The 22,333-nt window shown below is 40.5% G+C and overlaps 1 protein-coding gene and 1 pseudogene across 11 annotated transcripts in view; one reads left to right on the top strand and one right to left on the bottom strand.

Annotated features, from left to right (window-relative positions):
• Window positions 1-22,333, bottom strand: part of LOC120803902 — a 31,701-nt pseudogene that overhangs the window by 7,714 nt on the left and 1,654 nt on the right.
• LOC120803898 (serine/threonine-protein kinase WNK2) overlaps window positions 4,203-22,333 on the top strand; it is a 45,934-nt gene continuing 27,803 nt past the window's right edge. For 10 of the 11 annotated variants that reach the window (XM_040152912.1, XM_040152907.1, XM_040152915.1 and 7 more), the window contains exons 1-5: window positions 4,203-4,771; window positions 5,141-5,950; window positions 21,065-21,237; window positions 21,459-21,679; window positions 21,775-21,932. In XM_040152912.1, the coding sequence (XP_040008846.1) occupies window positions 5,321-5,950; window positions 21,065-21,237; window positions 21,459-21,679; window positions 21,775-21,932 (1,182 nt within the window). In that variant the 5' untranslated portion in view covers window positions 4,203-4,771; window positions 5,141-5,320. The remainder of the gene's footprint in view (window positions 4,772-5,140; window positions 5,951-21,064; window positions 21,238-21,458; window positions 21,680-21,774; window positions 21,933-22,333) is intronic. The other variant, XM_040152906.1, reaches the window with a different exon arrangement.

Here is a 22,333-nt window from a genome sequence, read left to right as displayed (position 1 = left end):
TTCTGCTCTCAAACACTAACGCAGGCTTTTCAAAGACAGCCCTTTATCCTCGAGTCAACACACCACAGTGAGATAATGCTTGTTGTGAGTTCACAGGTTGGAAATGGCAGCCAGTATGTCTAGAAACATGGCAGATGAATTTTCTCCAAAATTCACCGACAAACATAATTAACTTTTTCATGTATATGTGATACTTAGACCAAGATATAGAGGCCACCAGCTCACTCGATTCAAGCTTTTTGTCAGCAATATTCCTGCTGTCTATTCTTATCATATGGCTGAGAACATAGGACAGTAACTAAAAACAGCAGAGGAGACATGTAGAACAAAAGGATAATGAATATGGGCCTTGGTATCTCACACTATACCGTCACATGAGGTGAAAAAAAACCCCCCAAATTAAAGGATGCATCTGATCCAGGCTTTTATTTGGATAATACCTCAGTTTGAAAAACATGGAAGATAACCCACATTTGCATATTTGCACTGACTTTGGTTTCCCCATTTGAAAAAAAGAGCGCTTTTCAGTCACAAAGCCATCACAGATCTATTGTTATTTCTGCACAGTCTAAAACGAAAGGTTCTCATTAGGGCAATCGTTCTGTTCTGGTTTTGGGTTTCAATGTTTATTTTTGTGATGAATTATTCACACTGCATTCCTTGTCTGAAATAGACTCAGGGGACACACCGAGGAGAGAGGAAAGGAGGAGGATATGAGGGGGGAGGGAAGAGAGTGAGGGATAGAAAAGTTGTTTGAATTTTAAGTTGTTTGAAAAGTTATGCGTCACAGCGGAATAACAGACGGATTCATGTTATAATATTTAATATATCCTGCTTTCTGCAGAATTACATCAGGTGTCACTAATATTACAGTATGTGGGTAAGAGAAAGTGATGCGAAGGAAATCAGATGGTCAAATAATTAATTTATAGAGGATCTCTTAAATTGGTTAATGTTGGTCCAAGTGCTATACTGACAAATGAAGATGCATTTACATTTTCAGAAATTAATGAATTAATAATTTAATTAACGATTTGATTTATAAATACTAGATAATAAATAATTCCTAGGAAAATTCCTATTTTAAGCACTCCTTTGAATACTATATCTTAAATAGATAAATAAAATTTTAAAAAGCCCATTATAAAGAACACATACAGATAAAATATGGACAATCATAGTCACAATAACTTTTATATAGACTGGATGATAAGATGGATCTTCTAAACAGCATTTAAATCGTAAATTGAAGAGATAATGTGATAGTGAGTGGTTATCTGTTCCCCATTCTGGGCACAACAAGTGCAAAATGCAAAATCCCTATTAGATTCTACCTGGATTGTGGAATGGGGAGGAGTAACTGGGCCAAAAAACTAAGGGGCCTGCAGGTAAAATATGGAAAGCTCAGGCAAAGCGGGTCAGAGATTTAAACTGGTGCTGATCCATGCAGTGCTTTAAAAACAAATAAAAGGCTGCTGCTGCTGCTTCACACCCACAGCCAAACACTGCCCTTTCACTTATGAGTGAACACAATTGTGTCCCATCATACTGTAAATACCTACCATCATGTCTGTCCCATCGCGGGCAACTGGAAAGGCTGTGACTTCTAAATTCCAGAGAGTGAACCCGAACCTTAAAACTAATTGAACCATAAAGAACAGATTTTCATTGTGTATTCAAAGATCAACTAAAGTGTTGGCTGACTTCCCAGCAAAAGAAATGAACTCATTCAACTTGCACACCTAATCCTAAACCTTTCCCCTTTTCCCACATTGTCACACTAACTGATTACAGTTAAGCTAAATACCTGCATGTCAGTTACTGAGAGACTATGCCATGACTACTGCTGTGTACCACTGAACTCTGTATCTGACATGTAGAAAGCTGTTTGTAGCAACAAAGCAAGACACCGCTTAAAAAAGGGTGAGACCTTGCATTTATTTAGTTAATTGAACCTGCTGCTGTTCAGCAACATGATGAAAAAGCAAATGAACCTGCATATGTAACTGCATGGGTGTGCGTTTCCCTTGCATGTTTTTTTTTTTTCTTTTACATCAGCACTTCCTTGCTTTCCATCCATCATGTCCTATCAGCAGCCTCCCTCTCTCACTCACCTCAAGCTCTGGCCCTCCTCCAGAGGCGGATCGACCCAGCTATAAATCTAATTTCCAAGATTCTCTGTAGGGCCTTTAGTTTTACAGCCTCACACAGTGCAAAGCAAACATGGCTGTCTCAGATCAGGCTCAGAAAGAGAAGTGTGCAGTGCAAAACCTACATAAGAACCGACATAAGAAGAAAAAGACGAGAGGACAAGTGCGAGAATGTGCTGGTGCTGTACTGACATCTGACACAGAATCTGATTGGTCTTAGATTTCAGTGTAACACAGGCACAGATAGTAAAATCCTGTGAAAAGTCTTAATATAAGATCTTCATTCCACAAAGCAACCATGGATTGATTCCATTCTTATTGACTCATGCTGGTGGGTAACACATTGTAAACGAGACCAATTGCTCATTTTATCGAGCGTAAGGGTATTACATTCTGCATCTGTTGGCTGAGCTCTAACAGTCAAAGGGAAGTATCTGGCTTCCAGGGGCTCTCTCTCTTCCTCCACCCTTCTTCCCCAAACATACACACACACACACACACACACACACACACACACACACACACACACACACACACACACACACACACACACACACACATCTATCTGAAGTTAAATGGTGCTATTAAGACAGCAACTATGGAGATGACACAGTGAAGTCCATTTTCTTGCCCTGTAAAAATGGATGCAGCTCTGAACTACCATATGTTGCAATTACTTGTCAAATGGCAACATCAATCACCACATAAAACAGCATAAACACTCCTTGTGCTGCAACAGTCTAGTTGTGGCAGGCAGTAGGTTGACATTATATAAAAGCAAAACTGAGTGTGTGCATGTGTTTGTGTGTGCATTTTGGCCACTGAATTGGAAACAAAGGAGGGCATTCATTATTTATAAGGTCACTCAGGTGCCAACAATGCTTCAGTCCTCAACTGAACCAGACTGTCATCTGACCCAGCATGCCTGCAACAGACATGAAGATCTCTATGAGAATGTTTTTCCTTTGTTGACTTGTTTCTGTGTGAACGTGCAATATATTCAACATTCAGCATAATTTCTGTTGTGCAGATTTTATGTGAAGGATTTTCTCACCTCATATGGATGCTTCAACATGATTGCCTTACATTAAAATGCTGCAATGCAACGCCCCATTGAAAAAGCTGAACAGCTTTACTATTTATTGCATGACTTCTGCATTACATTCAGTAATATTTACCCAATGCTCATCGTGGCCATCTCCATGCACTTGTTGGATTTCTCTGTGTTTTGATTATGTGCCTATATCCCCAATATATTACTTATTTTACGCATTCGCCTTCCCACTCTACAATTGTGTGCAAGAATGTGAAACTCTTGAAAAACATTGCGTCCCAGCTATACGGCCATTGTGCCTTTAATTTCTTGCAGTTGTGAGTTGTGCAACCCGCAACCTACCATACCAAATTCTACTTCAAACATCGGCCTCACATACAGCCCAGTATGACACAATGCAGTATTTACCTCTTTTCCTTACAAAAAAAAATGGTCTCAAATGTCTTACTTCAGCCCTACTTCTCCTGTTGCTGCCGCTGCCACTGCTGCCGCCGATGTTCATCCTTTTCCAATGCGTATGGTGCCGCACCGCTACTGCAGCCTGCAGCTCTGGGAAACTGAGCTGCAAAGTGTGATCCCGTTGTAAGGGAAGAGAAAACGGGGCCTGCAGGCATATATTCCACTGAACACATTAGCAGATGCACATGCAGTTAATGTATTATGGCGCCGCAACAACAGTGATATTATTATTATTTGTTTTCTTTTATTTTTTTGAAAATGTTCTTTTGCATGTGGGTGTTAGGCTCTGAGAGAGAAACTGGTGATTGCTCTAAAGGGCGTGGAAGAAATTTTCGGATGATTTGTCATTTATTGCGTTAACTCTGTGCAGCCTTTGTTGGTCTCTTTTCATGTGAAATACTGTGTGTGTGTCACTCTTGCTGTTGAGCAGTACAGGCTATGAGTAGGCTCGCTGTGGCGTCCCAGTGTGCGGTGTGATTGGACGCCCCCCCCCCCCCCCCCCACCCCCAGTCGTTACCAGGGGCGTGGAACCAAGCGAGCTGAATGGGAAACACATTTGTGCGCCTCGCCGGTGTATTAACCTAATGGGGAGAGACGATGAGAAGCGAAAACAGTTGTCCACGTAAATCAATTTTCCGAGGGTACGACGGGCAAACTGAAATCTGCCGTGTCTCAAAGCGGCCCGACTGCTCTTCAACTACCCGCTGCGCATACGGCAGCCACGGAGAGACGCGGCATCGTTAGCTGCTGTGTCCGCAACCGAAGAAGAGAGGGATGCTAGGACTTGAAAAGAGATAAATAAAACGTATTCGTCATTTCTCTCTCTCTCTCTCTCGTCAGTATGGGGTCTGTGTTCAGTTAGCGAACGGCGAGTTGAACCTGAATTTGTTTGCGGTCGTTGCGGTAGCTGTCGTCTGTGAAAAATGAGGATAATATGCAGATAGGGCGTTTTAAAGTCCATCTTTTGTTGTGGACGGTCGGGCTAACGTTAGCGAGGTTTTTTTTCTTTTTCTAACACTGGACCTGGCAGGTTGGCGTGTGTGTCGTGTATCGCTAGCGTGAGTTTAGCCGAGGTTGTTTGGTCGGTTGTCTTCGGTTTATGAACTAGGTAAGTCCCATCTCTGTTTAATGTGTCTGTTTCTGCGAGCCTTCCAGGGCTAATTAATATTATCAGGATACTGGGGCTGATTTAACCCTGGATAGCCTAGTCCTCAAATGTCAAACTTAACGTTAACTTGCGTCGTCAGAGCCAGCTTGCTAGTTTTTCGTTCACCTGAACGACGGCGGCTTCTGCTAACAATGTGTTTTTAATTTGTGGGTTTTGTCTTTTCATCCGCCTGCCTTCATTGACACCGACTAACTTTAACTCCGTGACATGACGGACGCCCATGAACCCAATTTGCTGCTTCAGCACTGTCTTGCACACCGGGGATTGTTGGATTTTGTTTCACTAACTGGCAACGTTTCTTTTTCCCAGCTCCTCATATCGGATGAAATCTCGTCTATGCCATCCACCCCAGTGTTGTCAGGGGCCTCCGCTGGCAAACTGCGTCACCGAGTGGGCGCTGCGGGTATCCACCTCTAATTCTGCATGTTGGGAAGTCTAGCCATGGCACGAATGACCTGGAAACCAAAGTGACTGAACTTTAAAATCGCCATGGAGCCGGGGGCCAACTCAAACTCCGAGGGCCACCAAGAACTCGAATATCCATCCGTACCCAACTATCAGTGTGAACTGGCCATGGGTGATGGAAACATCAACCTTGTGGACTCGGTGGCGAGAGGGGGGAGTGACCCCAGTGCATCCCCTCCTCCCAGCCATCAGAGGAATGTGCATCAGAGATTTATCAGGAGAAGTCTGTGGTTTTCAGACACAGACGAGCAGGCCTTTGAAGCACCTGAATATGATAACAAGAGTAAGATCCTAAACATAAACCTGCGAACAATAGTGGACAGGACTCGGGGGACTACTTGCGGGATACAAGAGGGTTCCAGCACTGAAAGTCAAGGGGGGCAGAAAGACAGTGCAACGGAGAGCGCCAGTGCCGATGAGGAGAAGGAAAAGGGTGGAGGCGCACTAAATGTTACATGCAGTGATGGTGCTAAAACCGCTATCAAGTCAGCCAGTGAGGAGAATGAGGAGGAGGCAGAGATGAAAGCAGTCTCCACATCTCCAGGAGGAAGGTTCCTCAAATTTGACATTGAGCTGGGGAGAGGGTCCTTCAAGACGGTCTACAAGGGCCTGGATACTGAGACATGGGTGGAGGTTGCCTGGTGTGAGCTGCAGGTAAAAAATACTAAAGCTGTCCATCTGATTTCCATTCTGTCTCTGTGACACCCAAGCATAGTGCCAGTTAAGAGTAGACTAGGTTTAGAAGAGGCCCTTTTTTCCTAATTATTATACATGCAGATAGGCGTGGGAGACACTTTTAAACAACAATGTAATTTTGTTTGAGACATTAATTGAAATATTTAAAATAACCATCACATTTTTGTTCACTACAAAAAATACAGTTGTTTTTCAGTCAAATCTGTGATTTATATTAGTTGAGGAATGCCTGACTCCTAGAGGAAGCCCCCCCTCTGTGCTCTGTGTCGGTGAAGGTTCACACATCATGGCAGTATAATGGTGTCGTCTTTAGGGAGCTGTCAATCAGCCAGAGACTCATGAGGGAGTCCGCTAAGTTGCAAAATGGGTTACCACTAAATTTGAAATGGTTTACACAGGAAAAGTGATTGACAAGCATTAGTTGCTGACGTGAAGACGGATACCACCACTGAAATATAGTGATCAGCAGTTTTGCAAATGCACAGGGATAGTCCCCTCTATCTTGTCTTGCATTACACAGACACAAGAAAATCACCAGCTTAGACTGTGCAAAGGTATTAACTAATTATTTCTGTCCTTTGGAGACTGCTGTAGGGATTATCTCTCTCTCTTTCCCTCTCTCTGGCTTAAGGGGGACTACAGTAAGCATGACTGGCCCCCTCAAAGAAAGAAAACATGCAACTGTGTTATTCCTTCACCATTCAGATTAAAATAGTTAAGGATTTATTTTACATTCAACCATCCTCCATTTTTGCTGTAGTCATTTACCCAGCTGATAATGCAACGGCACTGCGCACAGTTATTGGAGCGGACAGTGCAGGGGATGCTGGTTTGCACTCTACCCCAGCATGCGCTTGCATGTTATGAGCTGTGCTACTCCCTGCCTCCCTCCCTCTGTGCAACAGGAGGTAGGCATACAGGAAGCAGCTGAAGTGTGTTGTAGCCTGTTGGGAAGCGTGGCCTCGGTGAATACTTTGCTCAGGATCCTGAAAATGTGCTGCGTCAGTAAAATGTGAGAATAAAGAATGCAGACTAGTTGACGCATTGAAAAGAACTAAACCTGTTTTGTATGACTGTTGCATTTCGAGAAAGTGACGCATCTCATCACTGGAAAGGACTTTGAAGATAACATGCAGTCGGTTATGAATGCGTAAAGATACAGTAGCGCTGAGAGATTCACAATGGTTTCCTGTGGACGATGATGTCATACAGGCTTGAAGTAAAGGTGAGCAACCTCACATCTCCCTCAGCTTGACAACAGTGAGCTGCAATTGGACTCAGCAGATGATATGATGTGGAACAGGAAACAATTTACTGTATTTTATTCTTCCATAGCGACACACATTAAACCCCCTCTAGTGGACAATCAGTAATGGATGTTAATCACAATACAAATGGTCTTCCTCTAAATCATGTTCTCATTAATTTGCTCTCCAATTCAGTTTCGTAGCTTTGAGTTGATAGACTTCCATAAAAACTGTTAATGTTAGTTATCAAAATACTATGCTGACCTGATCAGTGTGTTTAATTAGAGCGCTCTTTGGTTCATCAGCTTACTGAGCAGATACGAACCGTTGATTGACCCTGAGTGATTGAGTCAATAAGGTGGGGCCAATAAGGTGGGGCCTTCTCAAGTTGACCAGAACTGTTTGTGATCTCATGTTGATTAATCCTGCCTCCTCTAAAATTAAACTATTTAAGTATTTTATCACAAGGAGTATTCATTCCCACTGTCATTAGGGTTGTGCTGAGTTAGGTCAGACACATAAAGATTGACAGATCTGTAAATGCAAAACTTATTATTAAACAGTAATTTTTAGGGCTTCAACTAACAATTATTATCATTATCGATCAATCTGTTGATTCATTTCTTGATTCATTTTTTATTCTGTAAAATATCTTTAAAAGGTGAAAAAATGCCCATCACAATTTACTAGAGCCTAAAGTGATATCTGCAGATTATAACTGCAATGACTGTCAATTAATCAATTATTAGATCTGACAGAAAATTAATTGGCAACAATTTTGACAACCATTTAATCGTTAGTAATTTTTCAAGCAAAATAAATTTGATGTTTGTTTTTGATGTAATGGGCATTTTTCATTCTTTTATGGTGTTTATAGACCAAGCGTTAATCGAGAAACTGATCATCAGATTAATTGATGATGCACATCATTATGAGGTCCCGCTTCAGATTTCTTGTCTGACAAACAGTCCAAAACCCAAAGGTATTCAATTTACTATTCTTAAAAAAAACAAGAAAACTGACTGATGTTCACATTTGAGATGTCAGAACAACGGAATTTTAGTCTTTTTTGATTTAAAAAAAAAAAAAAAAAAAAGAAAGAAAAAAGTATATATTTGATTGTCAAAATTGACGGAAGTTTAGTTGGCAGTTAGTAGTTTTAATCAACACAATCAGTGTGTCATTTAAGTCAAGTGATTTGGAACTTACTTCCTTGTATGATGGGGTAAACTGAATACTATATTGTAGTCCAGTGAATGTTTTTATTGACTTTCTTAAAGAGAGAATCCGAGTTCATGACTCCAGTGCGCTTTTATCATCATGCTTATTGTTGTTTATAATGTGTCATGTTGTTGTTGGTCTGAGCCAAGAATTCACGCTGCCCACAATCACACCACATCTTCTCAGTCATCAACAGCATAGTGCAAGTGCAAGAATCAACTAGTCTTATCTTTGCAGCCAAAATAGTGAAGACTTTATGCCTGTGTTATGCATGTTTACTCTTCAGTGTTACATGTCGTTGATGCCGCATTTGTGTTGCTCCTTAAATTGTGGTAGAAAACAGGGGAGGACAGATGAGCTTTATGCGTTAGATGGAGCAAAAGAGAGATGACTGTGATTTTCCACTGTTTTTCCTGCTTCCAGTGGTCACATGCCTTTCTTGCCTAGAAATTTTAATCTGGTCCTGTGTTTATTCTTCCTTCCCCCCCCCGCCCTCTCTGTCTCACCCCCCGGCCCCCTTTCCTGCCATGCCCATCTCCCCCACATTTGTTTCTGTGCCAGGGTACTGACATAACACAGATGGCCAAGGATGTTAATCTGAGCGAAAGATGACTGTTTTGGGGTTTTCATTGTTGAGAAGAAACACCTATTGTGCTTCTGTTTGTCTTGTCTCATTCTATCATTGCTCTCTGGAATTTATTTTTTAAACTTTGGAAACTTTCTGTTTCTGCCAATTGTGGCTCTGTGTACAGATTTTTATCCCAGTGTTGAATGCTGTACACACAATGGCAGATACAGTTTACTTCTGATTCTGTGCAGACTTCTCTGTGGTATTTGGCAGTGATCTTGTTGTTCTGTAGATTAAATCTGGTTCTCAGCTTGTGAATGCAGAGTTGGCAATGATGGCATGACACCGATATGAAGCTGCCTGTCTATGGGTGTTTGCTGGAGATTTGGGCATTCTTGAACCAAACAAACCTAACGAATGACACCATGAGTCACTAGGTCAATATCTTGGTTACCAACACTGGATTTTCTTATAGATTAGATTGAGCCATGTTATAGGATGGTAATGTGCTTTTGAGCATAGCTTGCAGTTGTCTCTTTGGATTAACATGTATAGGGTTACCCACACAACCCCTCCTTGACTGCTCAGATGGAAAAAGGAAAACATAGTTGGAGAGGCCCAAGTGGGTCATTGGTTACAGCCCATTTGGCTTTAGGAGGCCCACGGGCAGCCAGACCCAGTGGCTGTAGCTAACATGCCTTATCAATGGGCCCCATCTTCAGGCATGCCTGAGCTCCCATGTCACTCAGCCATCTAACAGACTTGTCCCTCAACCCTGAGGGATGAGGGACAAGTCTGTTAGAGCAGTAGTAATATGGTCTGTGGAATAGCTAAAACAGGCTTGCTGGTAAGAAGCTAGTAAAGGAAATCTAGATCCAATACATAGGAGATGGTCAGTTGACAGCATTGTTAAAAAACTTTTGCACAGTCAGAAAAAAATAAAAAATTTAAAAAGCTTACTTGTGTCATGTTACGATTTTTCTGAGAGATTGGAGATAAAACTAATTTGAATGACAAGCAGAACAACGCAAACACAATCTCACAATTCCAAGGAAGGGTGTGTAGCATATTACCCTCCCTGGAGTGGCTGCATATAGTAAAGAAAAGCTATCATAACCTTGTTGCTCATAGTTGTAAAACCTTAGCATTTCTCAAATGTTGACATACATTTGACAGAAAACAGTATAACTTGGCATGTTGGTTTAGCTGACACCATAGCCTTAATCCCACATTGTTTTAAGTAGATGTCAGCGACTATGTGTTTCAAAATCTGTTTACTTTTCATCTTAAGATAATTTATGCTTTGTGCAACCAATTTTTATACACTCGGTGGCAACTTTATTAGGCACACGTGTAAAATCTTATGTGATCCAATACAACAACTCAGCCTTAAATTACACCTTTACAAAGATGATCGTTTTTGGTTTTGATTGACACTGGCAGAGGTATTAATTTAACTATGTTTATTATTTAGTTGGTAATTTGCAGTGGGGTTAAACTGGACTACATTAAATCGAGACATGTCTCTGTTTTGCGTACCCCATTTACAAACATAAAGAAAAAATAATAGAAACACATTTCAATATAATGCAGTCCATTACAATACCACCACTAACTACAGCCGTTGTAATAAATACGTAGTTCAGGGAGTGTATATCTTCATGTTTAGCAAAGGCCATTAGGAAAAAATGCATACACGCCACTTGTAGGTGAAGTTGTTAAAGAACTAGAGTGTTGTCAAGTGGGGAAAAGCTCTCACCCTCATTTACTACAGTTGAAGAGCCTACAAGCAAGGTTTTGCTTATTATGGCAGAAATATAAACGTGTTAATAAGAAAATTTCCATTATTCAGAATGCTTGTATAAATTTAATGTATGGCAGAAAAAGCTTAAATATACAGCGGAGGACTAAGAAGAACTTTACAGTACAGTGTAATGTTCCAGTATCTGTCTGGTAAAGCTCATAATGCTTGTCAGATTGTTTTGACACTTTTAAGTCCACTGTTTGCAGTATTGAAATGCAAATTCCAGTTCTGTATTTAAGTCATGTTTGGTGAGGATCTATGCGTGCATACTGTTCCTCTCTTTCAATGCTTTTTTGGTAGCATTTGGCATGTGAATTCATGTGTTTTCTCCTTGTCACATTATATAATAGTAGGACTGCAACTAATGAGTACTTTCCTGATTAATTGTTAGGTCTATAAAATGTCAGAAAATAGTTACAAAAAAAATGACCATGGCAGTTTTCCAGTCCTTGTGGTTTTGTCTGACACAGTCTACACTTACTAAAATGATATTCAGTTGACTTGAACAATTAATTAATTATCAAAATAGTTAATTTTCTGTCTATTGACTAATCAATTAATCGTTGCAGCTCTACATTATAGTGTTTGCCACTAATGCCACAGCAGTTCCAGCAGTGGCTGTTAGGCCTATTGTATCCCCGTATGCTGCTTCGTCTTGACATAACGCTTGGTATAAGAAAAAAAAAAAAAAAAGGCGGGGGGTGGTCAGACTTTTATTAAAGCTGACACGTAATGCTAACAGTTTATAATGATCTATGATATTTTCTTCGATCATACCAGTATCTAGTGAGGAGCCACCAGAGACCAATAGCGCACCTATACTCCTGCAGTCTAACATTGAACTGATGAAGAGCTAGCTAAGTGGCCTTTGACCTCCGTTGTCCTTCCCCCAACAATACGAAGTGTCACAACCGCTCATTAGGACTAGTAATCCCTTTTGGATGTAAAGGAGGTTACTTTGTATTAATGAATATGGAACACTTCTGCATCCTGTTAAGGCCTCCTGCTTAGGCTCTGTGGTATGAAGACAAGGGTTAATTTTAAGACACACTCTATTTGACCTCTGAATCATTAAGCTATTTACGTACTAATGAGTAAAAAGGATGTCCACACTTTAGCACTTAGTGTTAAGTCACTGTAATGGTAAACTGTTGCTAACATTTATTTTGACAGCTGATTTCATATGTAAAGCCACTTATGTTCGATGACTGTTAGATAGTGTTTTGAATAGTTTGGATAGCTTTTTTTCTGTTTAGCTTTAGGAATGTCACTGTTAGAATTCTTAGATTTGTGTGGCTGTCATATACATAGCTTCTGTATGTCATACATCCATCTAGGGATTTTCATCGTGTATGAGTGCCGGCAGGATTTCTCCCTGTCTTACAATGAGGCAAAGGTATACTTAAAATACCTGAAAATTAGGAATACCGAGTAACCCTCCACTAAATCCTAACTTTATGAAGCTCATTGTATTCAGTTAGGTCAGAGAGTTGCTGATTCACGCGTGGACATTTTAGAGTCTGTTATTAGTAGTGGTGTTGCACTGGGTTGACTTACAAGAAAAGGTCTTTGTGATATCATGTTCACCATGGAGAAAGGTGATGGAGACTGGTAAATTGTCCTGTTAATCTGGCTGTGTATATCTGACAGATGGCTATGCAACTTGTATATGCAAAAGATGTGCCCAATAGGACGGCTTCTGTAGATGTTATCTTTTCGTTTCCAAACATACCGCCATTTAACAGGGAACCAGTTTGTCTGTAATGCCAGTACTCTGATTCTCCCCTCCATCATGGTTCCTTCCTCCTGCAGAAGTTGTCCTCCCACTTGCGCATCTGTCTACTGTGAAACCTGACAAATGTATGACATCTTGCCATTAATGTGAATTATGATTTTATTGGACAGCAGTGTTTAGCTCAAATATCCTGCTGCTAAAGCATTTTACCGTTTTTACCTACCATAACCCTGAAGTAGTATTTGCAGTTACAGTTTGAAGTGATGCATTGAACCAAGCATTCTTGAAATTGGTTCCATTATTGATGACCTAGACATGTTTTGGTAAAGGCGCCATGGAAATTAAGAAACAGGGCTGCTTTTAAATTCTCCATGCAGGAAAAAGCCATGCTTGTCTTTTGCCTGTGTGGTGTTTAGTCTGAGTCAGGGTATTATGCTGAATCAAGGCTGTCTCTCTGGCTCTGTGCCCCCACACTGCAGTGGCTGATAAAATGGTCAAGGGAGGGGGGATTGGCCATGCTGCCCAGTTCAGCTCAGGACATCTCAACCCAGCACACCACTCTTCTCTGCCTCGTCTGAGCCCCAACCCTCATCATCACTGATCTTGGAAAAGGGTCACATGTGTGAGGCTGCCACCTTCAATGCTCATTTTCTGGCACACACCTGTCCACGTTGGCTTCATTAGGTTTTTAGTCATTTACATGGACAGTTAGCACATTTGTGAATAACTGTCTCAAGTTCAGAACAGATGGGTGAAATTGCCAACCTGGGTATCATAGCACCACAGCTATTCATAGCTGGTATAGTTTTTACAATGTGTCTGAGTATCTGTGCGTTACCATTAAGCATGGATGTTTGGTGTCTGTGCAGGCGTGTGTGTTGGAAGATGTCATCACCAGCTGTCGTGCCTAAGGTACTGCTGGACACACTGGTTAATACTGCTTCTTGTGAACTATGAAGCCTAGTTGATTACAAATGAAAAAGCCAAGAACATGACATAGTCTGTTTTTTGCTGCTGACTGTAGAGTCTCACAATAAAGGATAAATATTATTGATTAATATTTATCATCAAGATTGATAGTCATTTGACCATCTAATTAATCAACTAAGAGTGTGTCAGCACTCCTGAAGAGGAGTATCATGGAGAACAGTGTTACAATACTGAGTGTGTTCTCAGGTCCTGTGCATTGTCATAGATACATTAACAGGACTATTTACCATGGATCTAATGGAAACATCAGGCTTTCCCCCAGAATATTGTTTAGCTTAGGTGGTAAGCCATCCAAATCATGGGTAAGGATTCGGGCATTTTGTCTCATGATTAGTTTACACACTGGATGATGGCTTTTACAAGAGTCACACTCATTGAATATGTGTCATTTACTTTGTGAAATAGCGAGCCTACTTTTTCCCTGCAGGTGAATGTTTTACTTCATAAAAGCATATTCATTTATATTTTAGTAGACATACATTCTTCAGCAGTCATTGGAAAACCTTCGGACCCCGTTCCCTGTCTCTCTCTCTTTTTGTCTCTGTTTCTAGTTGTACAAAATTAGAGCCCAACCAATACATTAGCAGGCCTATATTATCAGACAGACACTAGCTATAGTGCTGAAATGACTAGCCGATCAATTGATTAGTCAAAACGAATAGCAAAAATGTGAAACATACTATGGCTCCAGCTTTTCAAATTGGAGGATCTTTTACTTTTCTCTCGTTTATGCCATTGTAAATGGAAAACATTAGGTTTTGGATTGTTTGTCAGACAAAACAAGCAATGTGAAGACATCACCTTGGGCTTTGGAAAATTATGATGGCTGTTCCTTATGTTTGGACTTTTTATAGACTTGCAGCCATATTTAGCTCATCACAGATGTATTCAGATCAGTATCAACATTATCAGATATTCAAACGGAAATTGCAGTACCCAAATATTTTATGCATGTAATGTATGTTTTAGCTATATTTGTCTTAATTTACAGGCCCTTTTGTTCAGTTATTTAGAAAAAAAATATTTCTGTGAGAGTTTGCAATTCAGAAATTTGGTTTTAGTCTATATTTTCTGTTACAGTCAGCTTTAATAATTAAGATCAACAGTAACATATCCTACACCATATTACATATCTTTTTCATAATGCCTCAGCAAATTTAAGGGATCTTTTTTAATAATATCTGTCTATGTAATCTGTGTATGTTAAGAGAAATAAATATATTGCCAGATACTTATCTGATTCTTAAAACTCAAGTATTGATATCAGCATTGGCCCAAAAAAATCCAATGTCAGTCAGGCGCTAAATAAAGATGTGATCAGTCGGCAGTTGTCGTGGACATTGCATAAGCAGCATTAGTATTTTGAGGAGGCAAGTGTGTAATCAGCAAATTTTGTTTCTTTGTCTCTGTGTCAAAGAACTTTTTGTTTGTCAGCCTACGCACTTAGTCTGTGACAGGAAAGAGGTTTATAGGAGGTTTGTATGCCCTAATCCACATTGGCTAACTCTTGGTCACAATCAGCTAGACACACTCATACACTTTAACACTGATGCAAGAAACGTAAGTGCCTTTCACTATGGGCCACTTATAGTTCATTTCAGTCATAATTCTAGCAGTGACATAATGCTTTGTTTTGACCTGATGGGGGTTGGGTGGTGTCTGTCATACATCTTCTCCTCATAGTTTCTCCTTATTTCTCCTCCTTTGTTTTTCTTAACACACTCCCTACACATCCAGACAGCAGAGTGGTAATTTGTCATAGACTGATTTTAACAGCATTATTGTCTTACTATCACGGTATCTCAGTGGCTTGTCATCTTTTACCTGTCTTTTGGGCTGTTCCTTGACAAAGCTGGGTGATACATGCATATTTTTGCTCTCCTCTATTCAGCTTTTCCTTGTTTAAAATATTACACTGTGCCACCATGAGTGCCAATGTGCCAATTAGCAAAGCTTCGATGTAGAGTGGCTGCATGGCTGGGTAACAATACAACAGAGATAACAGAGTGACTGATACAGCTATTGGCCAAAGCTTCCTCTATTCATGACTGATGGGACACAATTCAGCCGCAGGCAGTCTGCTGGCTCATGGCTCGCCCTGCAACAGCTTTTGTTACAGCAGCAAAAGCACTGCAATAGTTATCTGTTATAAAGGATGGGTGCAGACGGTGTCAGGGAGGCCAATAAATTAGCATACCTTCTTCAACCTGGCAACCAGGGCTCTTGTGCCATGATTCTGAACATCCTCATTGTTGAAAGCTTTTGGGGATGGTGTTCTGTAGCACTCTGGCCTCCATTAAAGAGAATCATCATGCATGGATCAATAAAGCATCCTTATTATTATCATTGTGACTGAATCTAATTATTCATTGCATTGTTAAAAGGTGATACTAACATCTATTTGCTCTGTGGTTTCAGTGTGGCCAGGTTTTGTGTGTGTGTTTGTGTGTGAGAGAGAGAGAAACCTGTACAGGTTTACCTTTAAATGTGATTATGATTTCAACGCAGTTCAGTTTTTTTCTTTTTTTCTTTTTTTTTTTCAAGTACATCCTGGGGCTAAATATTTTCTTTCTTAATCTCCTTAGCCAAATGTTGTGGACAGATATTTAGTATGCTGGGTTCAGCCGTCTAGGTTTTATAGTATAAGTTGTTGACAGGTTTGAATATAAATCCCTGTCACACTATTGTTACTAACTCGAAATGTTGCTAATCTGCTCCTTGTTAACGAAGGATCAGGATGAGGCCAAGTTTATGACGGAAAGAGGAAACTGTAATTAGGAACACAATGCTGTGGAGACAGAGCAACCTAACATAGTGTGTAATTTAGCTGCCATAATTAGGACTAATGCGGAAACCTGTTACTCTCCTAATACATTTAGTCCCCTGGCTATGGATCTCACTGGTTCGCTGATCTTTGAGATTTGAGTACTAGGTAAAAACATGTGAAATTTGTCTCATCAGGTCTACTGTGAGAATAAGGAGCACTACATAAGACAAATTGGATGATGTCTGTCATCCATCTTCTTCTTAGCTTTACCATTTAGATGGTTACTTGGGTCATTTTTATAGATCCATTCAGGGCGATGTCCAAAAAAAATTATGGTTTAAGATTTATTATTAGAGCACTAAGCCTATTATCTTTGCCTCTGTGCTTCGCTACTAGCTTTACTTTTTTGTGGAACTAGCAACACTCTTTTTGTGTGTGAACTACAAGTCATTAAGCCAAAAGTAAATGATAATTTCAATGAAGTGGAGAGTTTTCTGGGGTTAAAATAATGCTCCAGTCCCATACTGTTTTTGTGTGAGTCCCAGGTAAGGGAGATTGTTTTCTTTACCATTTATAAGCAGTGACAACCAGCACACACAAAAAGGTGACAGAACCAACCTTATTTGTTGGAAAGTGGGTACCTTACAACCCCTCAGCCATTAAAACAAAAGAATAACCAGCAGAATTGTTTTTGTCTTTCCCTTATTTCAGAATATCACGTGTGACGTATCAACTCAGGTTCAAATGTTTAAAATTAAACATTCAAAATTATTAAATTTACAGTCAGCACATTTTATTTTTCCAGTCATTTGGCTGTTTTATACTGCTAACATTTTACGATAATAAATGAATTTAATAGAAGGTAGTTATTGTCTGTTTACCTGCTCTAACCCATACCAAAATCTGTCTGTACCTTTCGTGGCTAAAGGCTCCTATAAGATTATTCACGACCTTAATTTGGGTTTATGTAATTTCAGGTATGAGATGTGAAGAATCCATCTTGATAAGTGTCATGACTCAGCCTTTTTGCATTTCCAAGTCAATTTGTGTGTGTGTCCGTGTGTGTATGTGTGTGTGTGGGCGTGTGTGTGTGTGTGTGTGTGTGTGTGTGTGTGTGTGTGTGTGTGTGTGTGTGTGTGTGTTGTTTATGATGATGGATGGGAGTTATAGACACTGATTTTTCAGCTTCATAATTTGTGTTAATAAAGTCTTCTCTGCTTGAGAACACCATCATCTCCTTTGGGTTTGTGTATGCGTGGGTGGGTGGGTGGGTGGGCGGGCGGGTACGGGTGAGTCTGTCGTCCTGTTTGGGATATTACTCTTAGACTGATGCATCAGAGAGGTGGCCTGCCTCAACAATCTTCTAACCCACAGCACCCTCCGTACAAGGAGCAGTCTGATTCTATTGGATAATCAGAGGATAACTAATTATAGACACTCGTGCTGCTGTAGCCCCCTCAATACCTGTGGCACTTACACTTTTTGTTTTATAAAAAAAAATTTAGTTAATAACTGCAGGAAAAATTGGCTGCATCATTCTGTTGTTGATGACACAATGTTTTGTCTCATCTGTCAACACACGATTGTGCCTGCACTGTATGTGTACACACCATTAGTGTTTGTGATGTTGTTTGAGCTAAACAAGTTGTTTTTGTTTTTTACGCGTCTGTTCATGGCAGAAATTCCAATGGAATGGTAAATCCTTTGACATGCTTGCGGAGCTCTCTACTGTTAGTTTAGTACTTGTGTGCGTTGGAGGGCAGGATCTTCAAAATTAATTTCACATGAAGTATGCTCATTGTTTGACAGATTTGTGTTGCATTACTTGTGTTTTCTCTGATCTCTGCATGAGTTTGATAGGCTAATAATCAAGCTCAGTTAGTAACAGTAACTATATTACAAAGCCTATTTCGTCTATAAAAAGGGCCACATCACACTCCGGTACTCTAAGCTATTTAGTATCAAAGATTCAACAAGGGCATAGTAGTTTCTTTATCCAGTATGTTGCACAATATCCAGATAAATTTGGGTAGTTAAAAATAACTTTGCGAGGAAACATGCCGATTAACAAGATATCCACTTTGCTGGGACCTGGGGTGATACCATCTACCAGTGCATACTGTACGTTGCTCTACACATAGACTTACATTATACATTGCTGACTATTTAAGTAATTGACAGTGGAACAGCTACAGCTTTTTATATGAAACCAGTTAGCTCCTCTAACTGGGAACTGTAACTCTTACAGCTTTGTTGTATCTACCCTTAGGTCCTCAGGTAAAGTAGCTGAGCTGATAGCCATCTCAACACTAAGGGTGCTTTCTTCTTAAATGGACAGTATACAGTAAAAACGACATGTGGCTTTAGGCCAGGAACTTGATTTCAGCACATAGTTTTGCATTAACATAGTATATTAGCCAGCAAAGTTCCCAGGACTAATATTTTAATCTATTACTTGGTCCCTCCAGAGGCCTACTGTTTTGGTATCTCATTCTGATATGTCTGTGCTGCTGTATGAGCTACTAAAGCTGTGGAAGTAATAGAGTTCAGCACCCAGATGTAGTGGGTGGCAGCAGAGTGGAGCACAGCTTTATAGATTATATCCTGCTAATGTCACAAGCAGTTTTTCTATCCCTGCTACCCAGTATAGCTTTCTGTATGTGTGTGTTTAATCTCGCTTGGGCGGTTCCACATTTTGCTGTAGCCAGCTGAGCCTTTTCTCTGATCAAGTATACAGCACAGGCTTGATAAGATTCTGAAAACATACATGCACACGAGCACTAGATGGTTATTTTGCAGCACTGTTTGGATTTCAAATATAATGTAATAATGAGTTGCACTTGTTAAACATCCCTCACAGTAACTATGAAGCAATTAACAAGTCTCATATATTCATGCTTCTGTGAAATGCTTTGTCTGGTGTGTGTGCAAGTATGTATGTTCTGGGAGAGACATTCTTCTAGTGTCTGTGTGCATACTGTATGTATCTGTCTGTGTATCCCGCCATGCTGTGCACAACACTTCTGAGCCTACATGTGGCTTCTTAATTATGCAGAAGCCCCAAAGTCTGCTGAGAGGGAAAACAGAAATGGGAGATCAAATGGAGGTGTGTGTGTGTGTGTGTGTGTGTGTGTGTGTGTGTGTGTGTGTGTGTGTGTGTGTGTGTGTGTGTGTGTGTGTGTGTGTGGGGAGTAAGTTTAGGGCTTGGGGAACACACTGTGGTGGGGGTATGGGGGTTATTTCGGAAAAACCGCAGGATTCCTCAATGATCAGATTTGAAATGATGAGAGGAGGAGGGAACAAGAAAGAAAAAGGAGTAATGTGGCGATGAGAGGAGAGTATTGCCTAAAGACAAGAAAGCTGCATTGCTCAAGGATTAAAAAGAGCTTTTAGCTGTCTGTCTCATTTCTCATTGTCTCTCTTTTTAGACCTGTTTCAGGTAAACTTCAGTCCATGTGCTGCTCCTGTGCAGCAAAGAGCACTTGGGGATAACCTAGCCCAACTTGGGCAGCCCCACCCCCAGCCTTCCTTTGCTGAGTTTGCCTCAGTAAAAAGGGTTCTCTGCAGAACTGAATTATTCATGACACTTCAGAAGAGTGTGGTGAAAATCCCCACCCCCCCCACACACTTGCACACACAACCTGATATGCCACTTTCACACGTGCGCGCGCACACACACACACAGACACACACCATGCTTTATCATCCTGTCACTCCACTCTTCAAGACATTGCATCACAGCACATCTTGCTTCATTGATAATTTGTAGGTTATTTTTGTGATTTTTGTATTTGTTCTGCTATTTTTTTTCTCACAGGGAGTTCACTGTGGTTGAATAATTAAATAGATTAGATCTCGCTAGGTTGTGTTCATTGCATTCCACTGTCAGTGTCGTCTGTCTCTGTAATGGGTTGGGTCGTGCTTCTAGTCTGTGCTCAGTGCTGAGTGTACGTGTGTGCTTGTTACGTAAGTTGTTACTGTGGTGGTTTATAAAAAGAGCAATTGCATTAGAGAAACCCTTGACACTACCTAGAGCAAGGTGTTTTCAGTTTGGTCTCAGCCTTACGGAGAACTGGAGAGGGAATGGATTGAGAGGGAGCGGTTACCAAAGATGTTTCTTTGTGTGCGCGTGGGATGTTTAGAGATGGAGAAGGGAGTGGTTGGTGTTAGGGGTGCAGAGAGGGAGACAGATTGCAGATATGGGGGGAGGGGGTAAAGGAGTAAAAGGTAGTGGATGAGAGAGTGAGCAGGCAAGAGAAGGACATGGAGAAAGATGGAAGAGATAAATGACAAGTAACCTTTAGCTGCAGCGTGTTGTTGGTGTGACCATGTTAATGTGTGGTTTCATTCTCCCCCTGGGGTCATTGTAGCTGTGGTTTGTCATCCTTCTATGTCTCTTTACACAGCCTCCATGTTTGATCCATGCAAGATATTTAAGTTAAGCCATTGTTATTGCTTGAGAAGGCCACTATCTGGATTCTCCTCACAAACACAAAGTGCTGACTGTCACCATCTTTGAAATACATATGGTCCAACTAGAGATATGTCTATGGCTCAAAGACTGACGCTACCTTCCCGCTTACTAAAACATACCGGATGCATGAATTTAAAATGTGCAGGGAAGGAGTTGGACTCTTCTATCTAGTAGTTCTTGTGAGGCAAATATCTTAATATAAGTATCTATGGTTAGAGTTTTATATTCGTAATTTCTTTATGCTGCATCTGTCACGTTTCCTCTAGGATCGTAAGCTGTCAAAGGTGGAGCGTCAGCGCTTTAAAGAGGAAGCAGAGATGTTGAAGGGTCTTCAACATCCCAACATTGTCCGTTTCTATGACTTTTGGGAGTCACCTCTTAAAGGGAAGAAGTGCATTGTTCTAGTAACAGAGCTCATGACTTCAGGGACGCTAAAAACGTGAGTACTTTATGAAAGCAAATATTGTACAGATAACTCCTGGTAAATAAGTGGAAAGAAAACATCAGACATTCATATAACTATATATGCCATATAGAGATTTTTAATAGGGTTAAATGAACTTCACTTGTTTCTATAGTTTTTTAGAGAAAAATTTACTGAAAATGTATTTTGTAATACATTTGAAGGTCAGGTAACATTTTCCCCTCTCTTTTCTCCAGCTATTTAAAGCGTTTCAAGGTAATGAAACCCAAGGTGCTGAGGAGCTGGTGCAGACAGATCCTGAAAGGCCTCCACTTTCTCCACACCAGGACCCCACCCATCATCCATAGGGACCTCAAATGTGATAACATCTTTATCACGGGACCTACAGGTTCAGTCAAGATAGGGGATTTAGGACTGGCAACACTCAAGGCAGCTTCCTTTGCTAAGAGTGTAATAGGTAGGAAACTTTGAAATGTAACTTTGCAGATTCATGGTTCAGGTAAAACAGTAAAAGAGTAAAGGACACATCCATTGGACATTTTCTCTTTTCAGGCACCCCTGAGTTCATGGCTCCGGAGATGTATGAGGAGCACTATGATGAGGCTGTGGATGTTTACGCCTTTGGCATGTGTATGCTAGAGATGGCCACCTCAGAATACCCCTACTCTGAGTGTCAGAATGCTGCTCAGATTTACCGCAAGGTCACAAGTGTGAGTCCAGATACTGTGCAATTTTCCAGCTTGTTTCAGAAATCAGATATTTAGGGAAAATCTTTAAATGAAAATTTCACATCGATAAGTTCAGTAGCCCAAAATGATAACAGATGAAGATAAGGAAACTATAATAACCTGATAATAACAGATGTGACAATACGCTTATAGTAAATTGGGCTATTATTGTACACAAAAAACAGGGCTTGCACTAATTGTGTTTTAGCTGTCATAGATACTGTATACAACGCTTATAAGCTAGTGCATTTATTAATATGTTACATTAAGTATCACAAGTATTCATATATCAAATATAGCAAAACAGTTAAAAATATGGTCCTCAGTCTCCTAGCAGTACAGTGTTACTCATAATTCAGGGTCATGCTTCATGAACCTGTAAA

The sequence above is a fragment of the Xiphias gladius genome, chromosome 18 (assembly GCF_016859285.1).
Source record: "Xiphias gladius isolate SHS-SW01 ecotype Sanya breed wild chromosome 18, ASM1685928v1, whole genome shotgun sequence".
NCBI lineage: Eukaryota > Metazoa > Chordata > Actinopteri > Istiophoriformes > Xiphiidae > Xiphias > Xiphias gladius.
The sequence above is the reverse complement of the archived record's forward strand: the minus strand, read 5'-3'. Positions and strand labels throughout refer to the sequence as shown.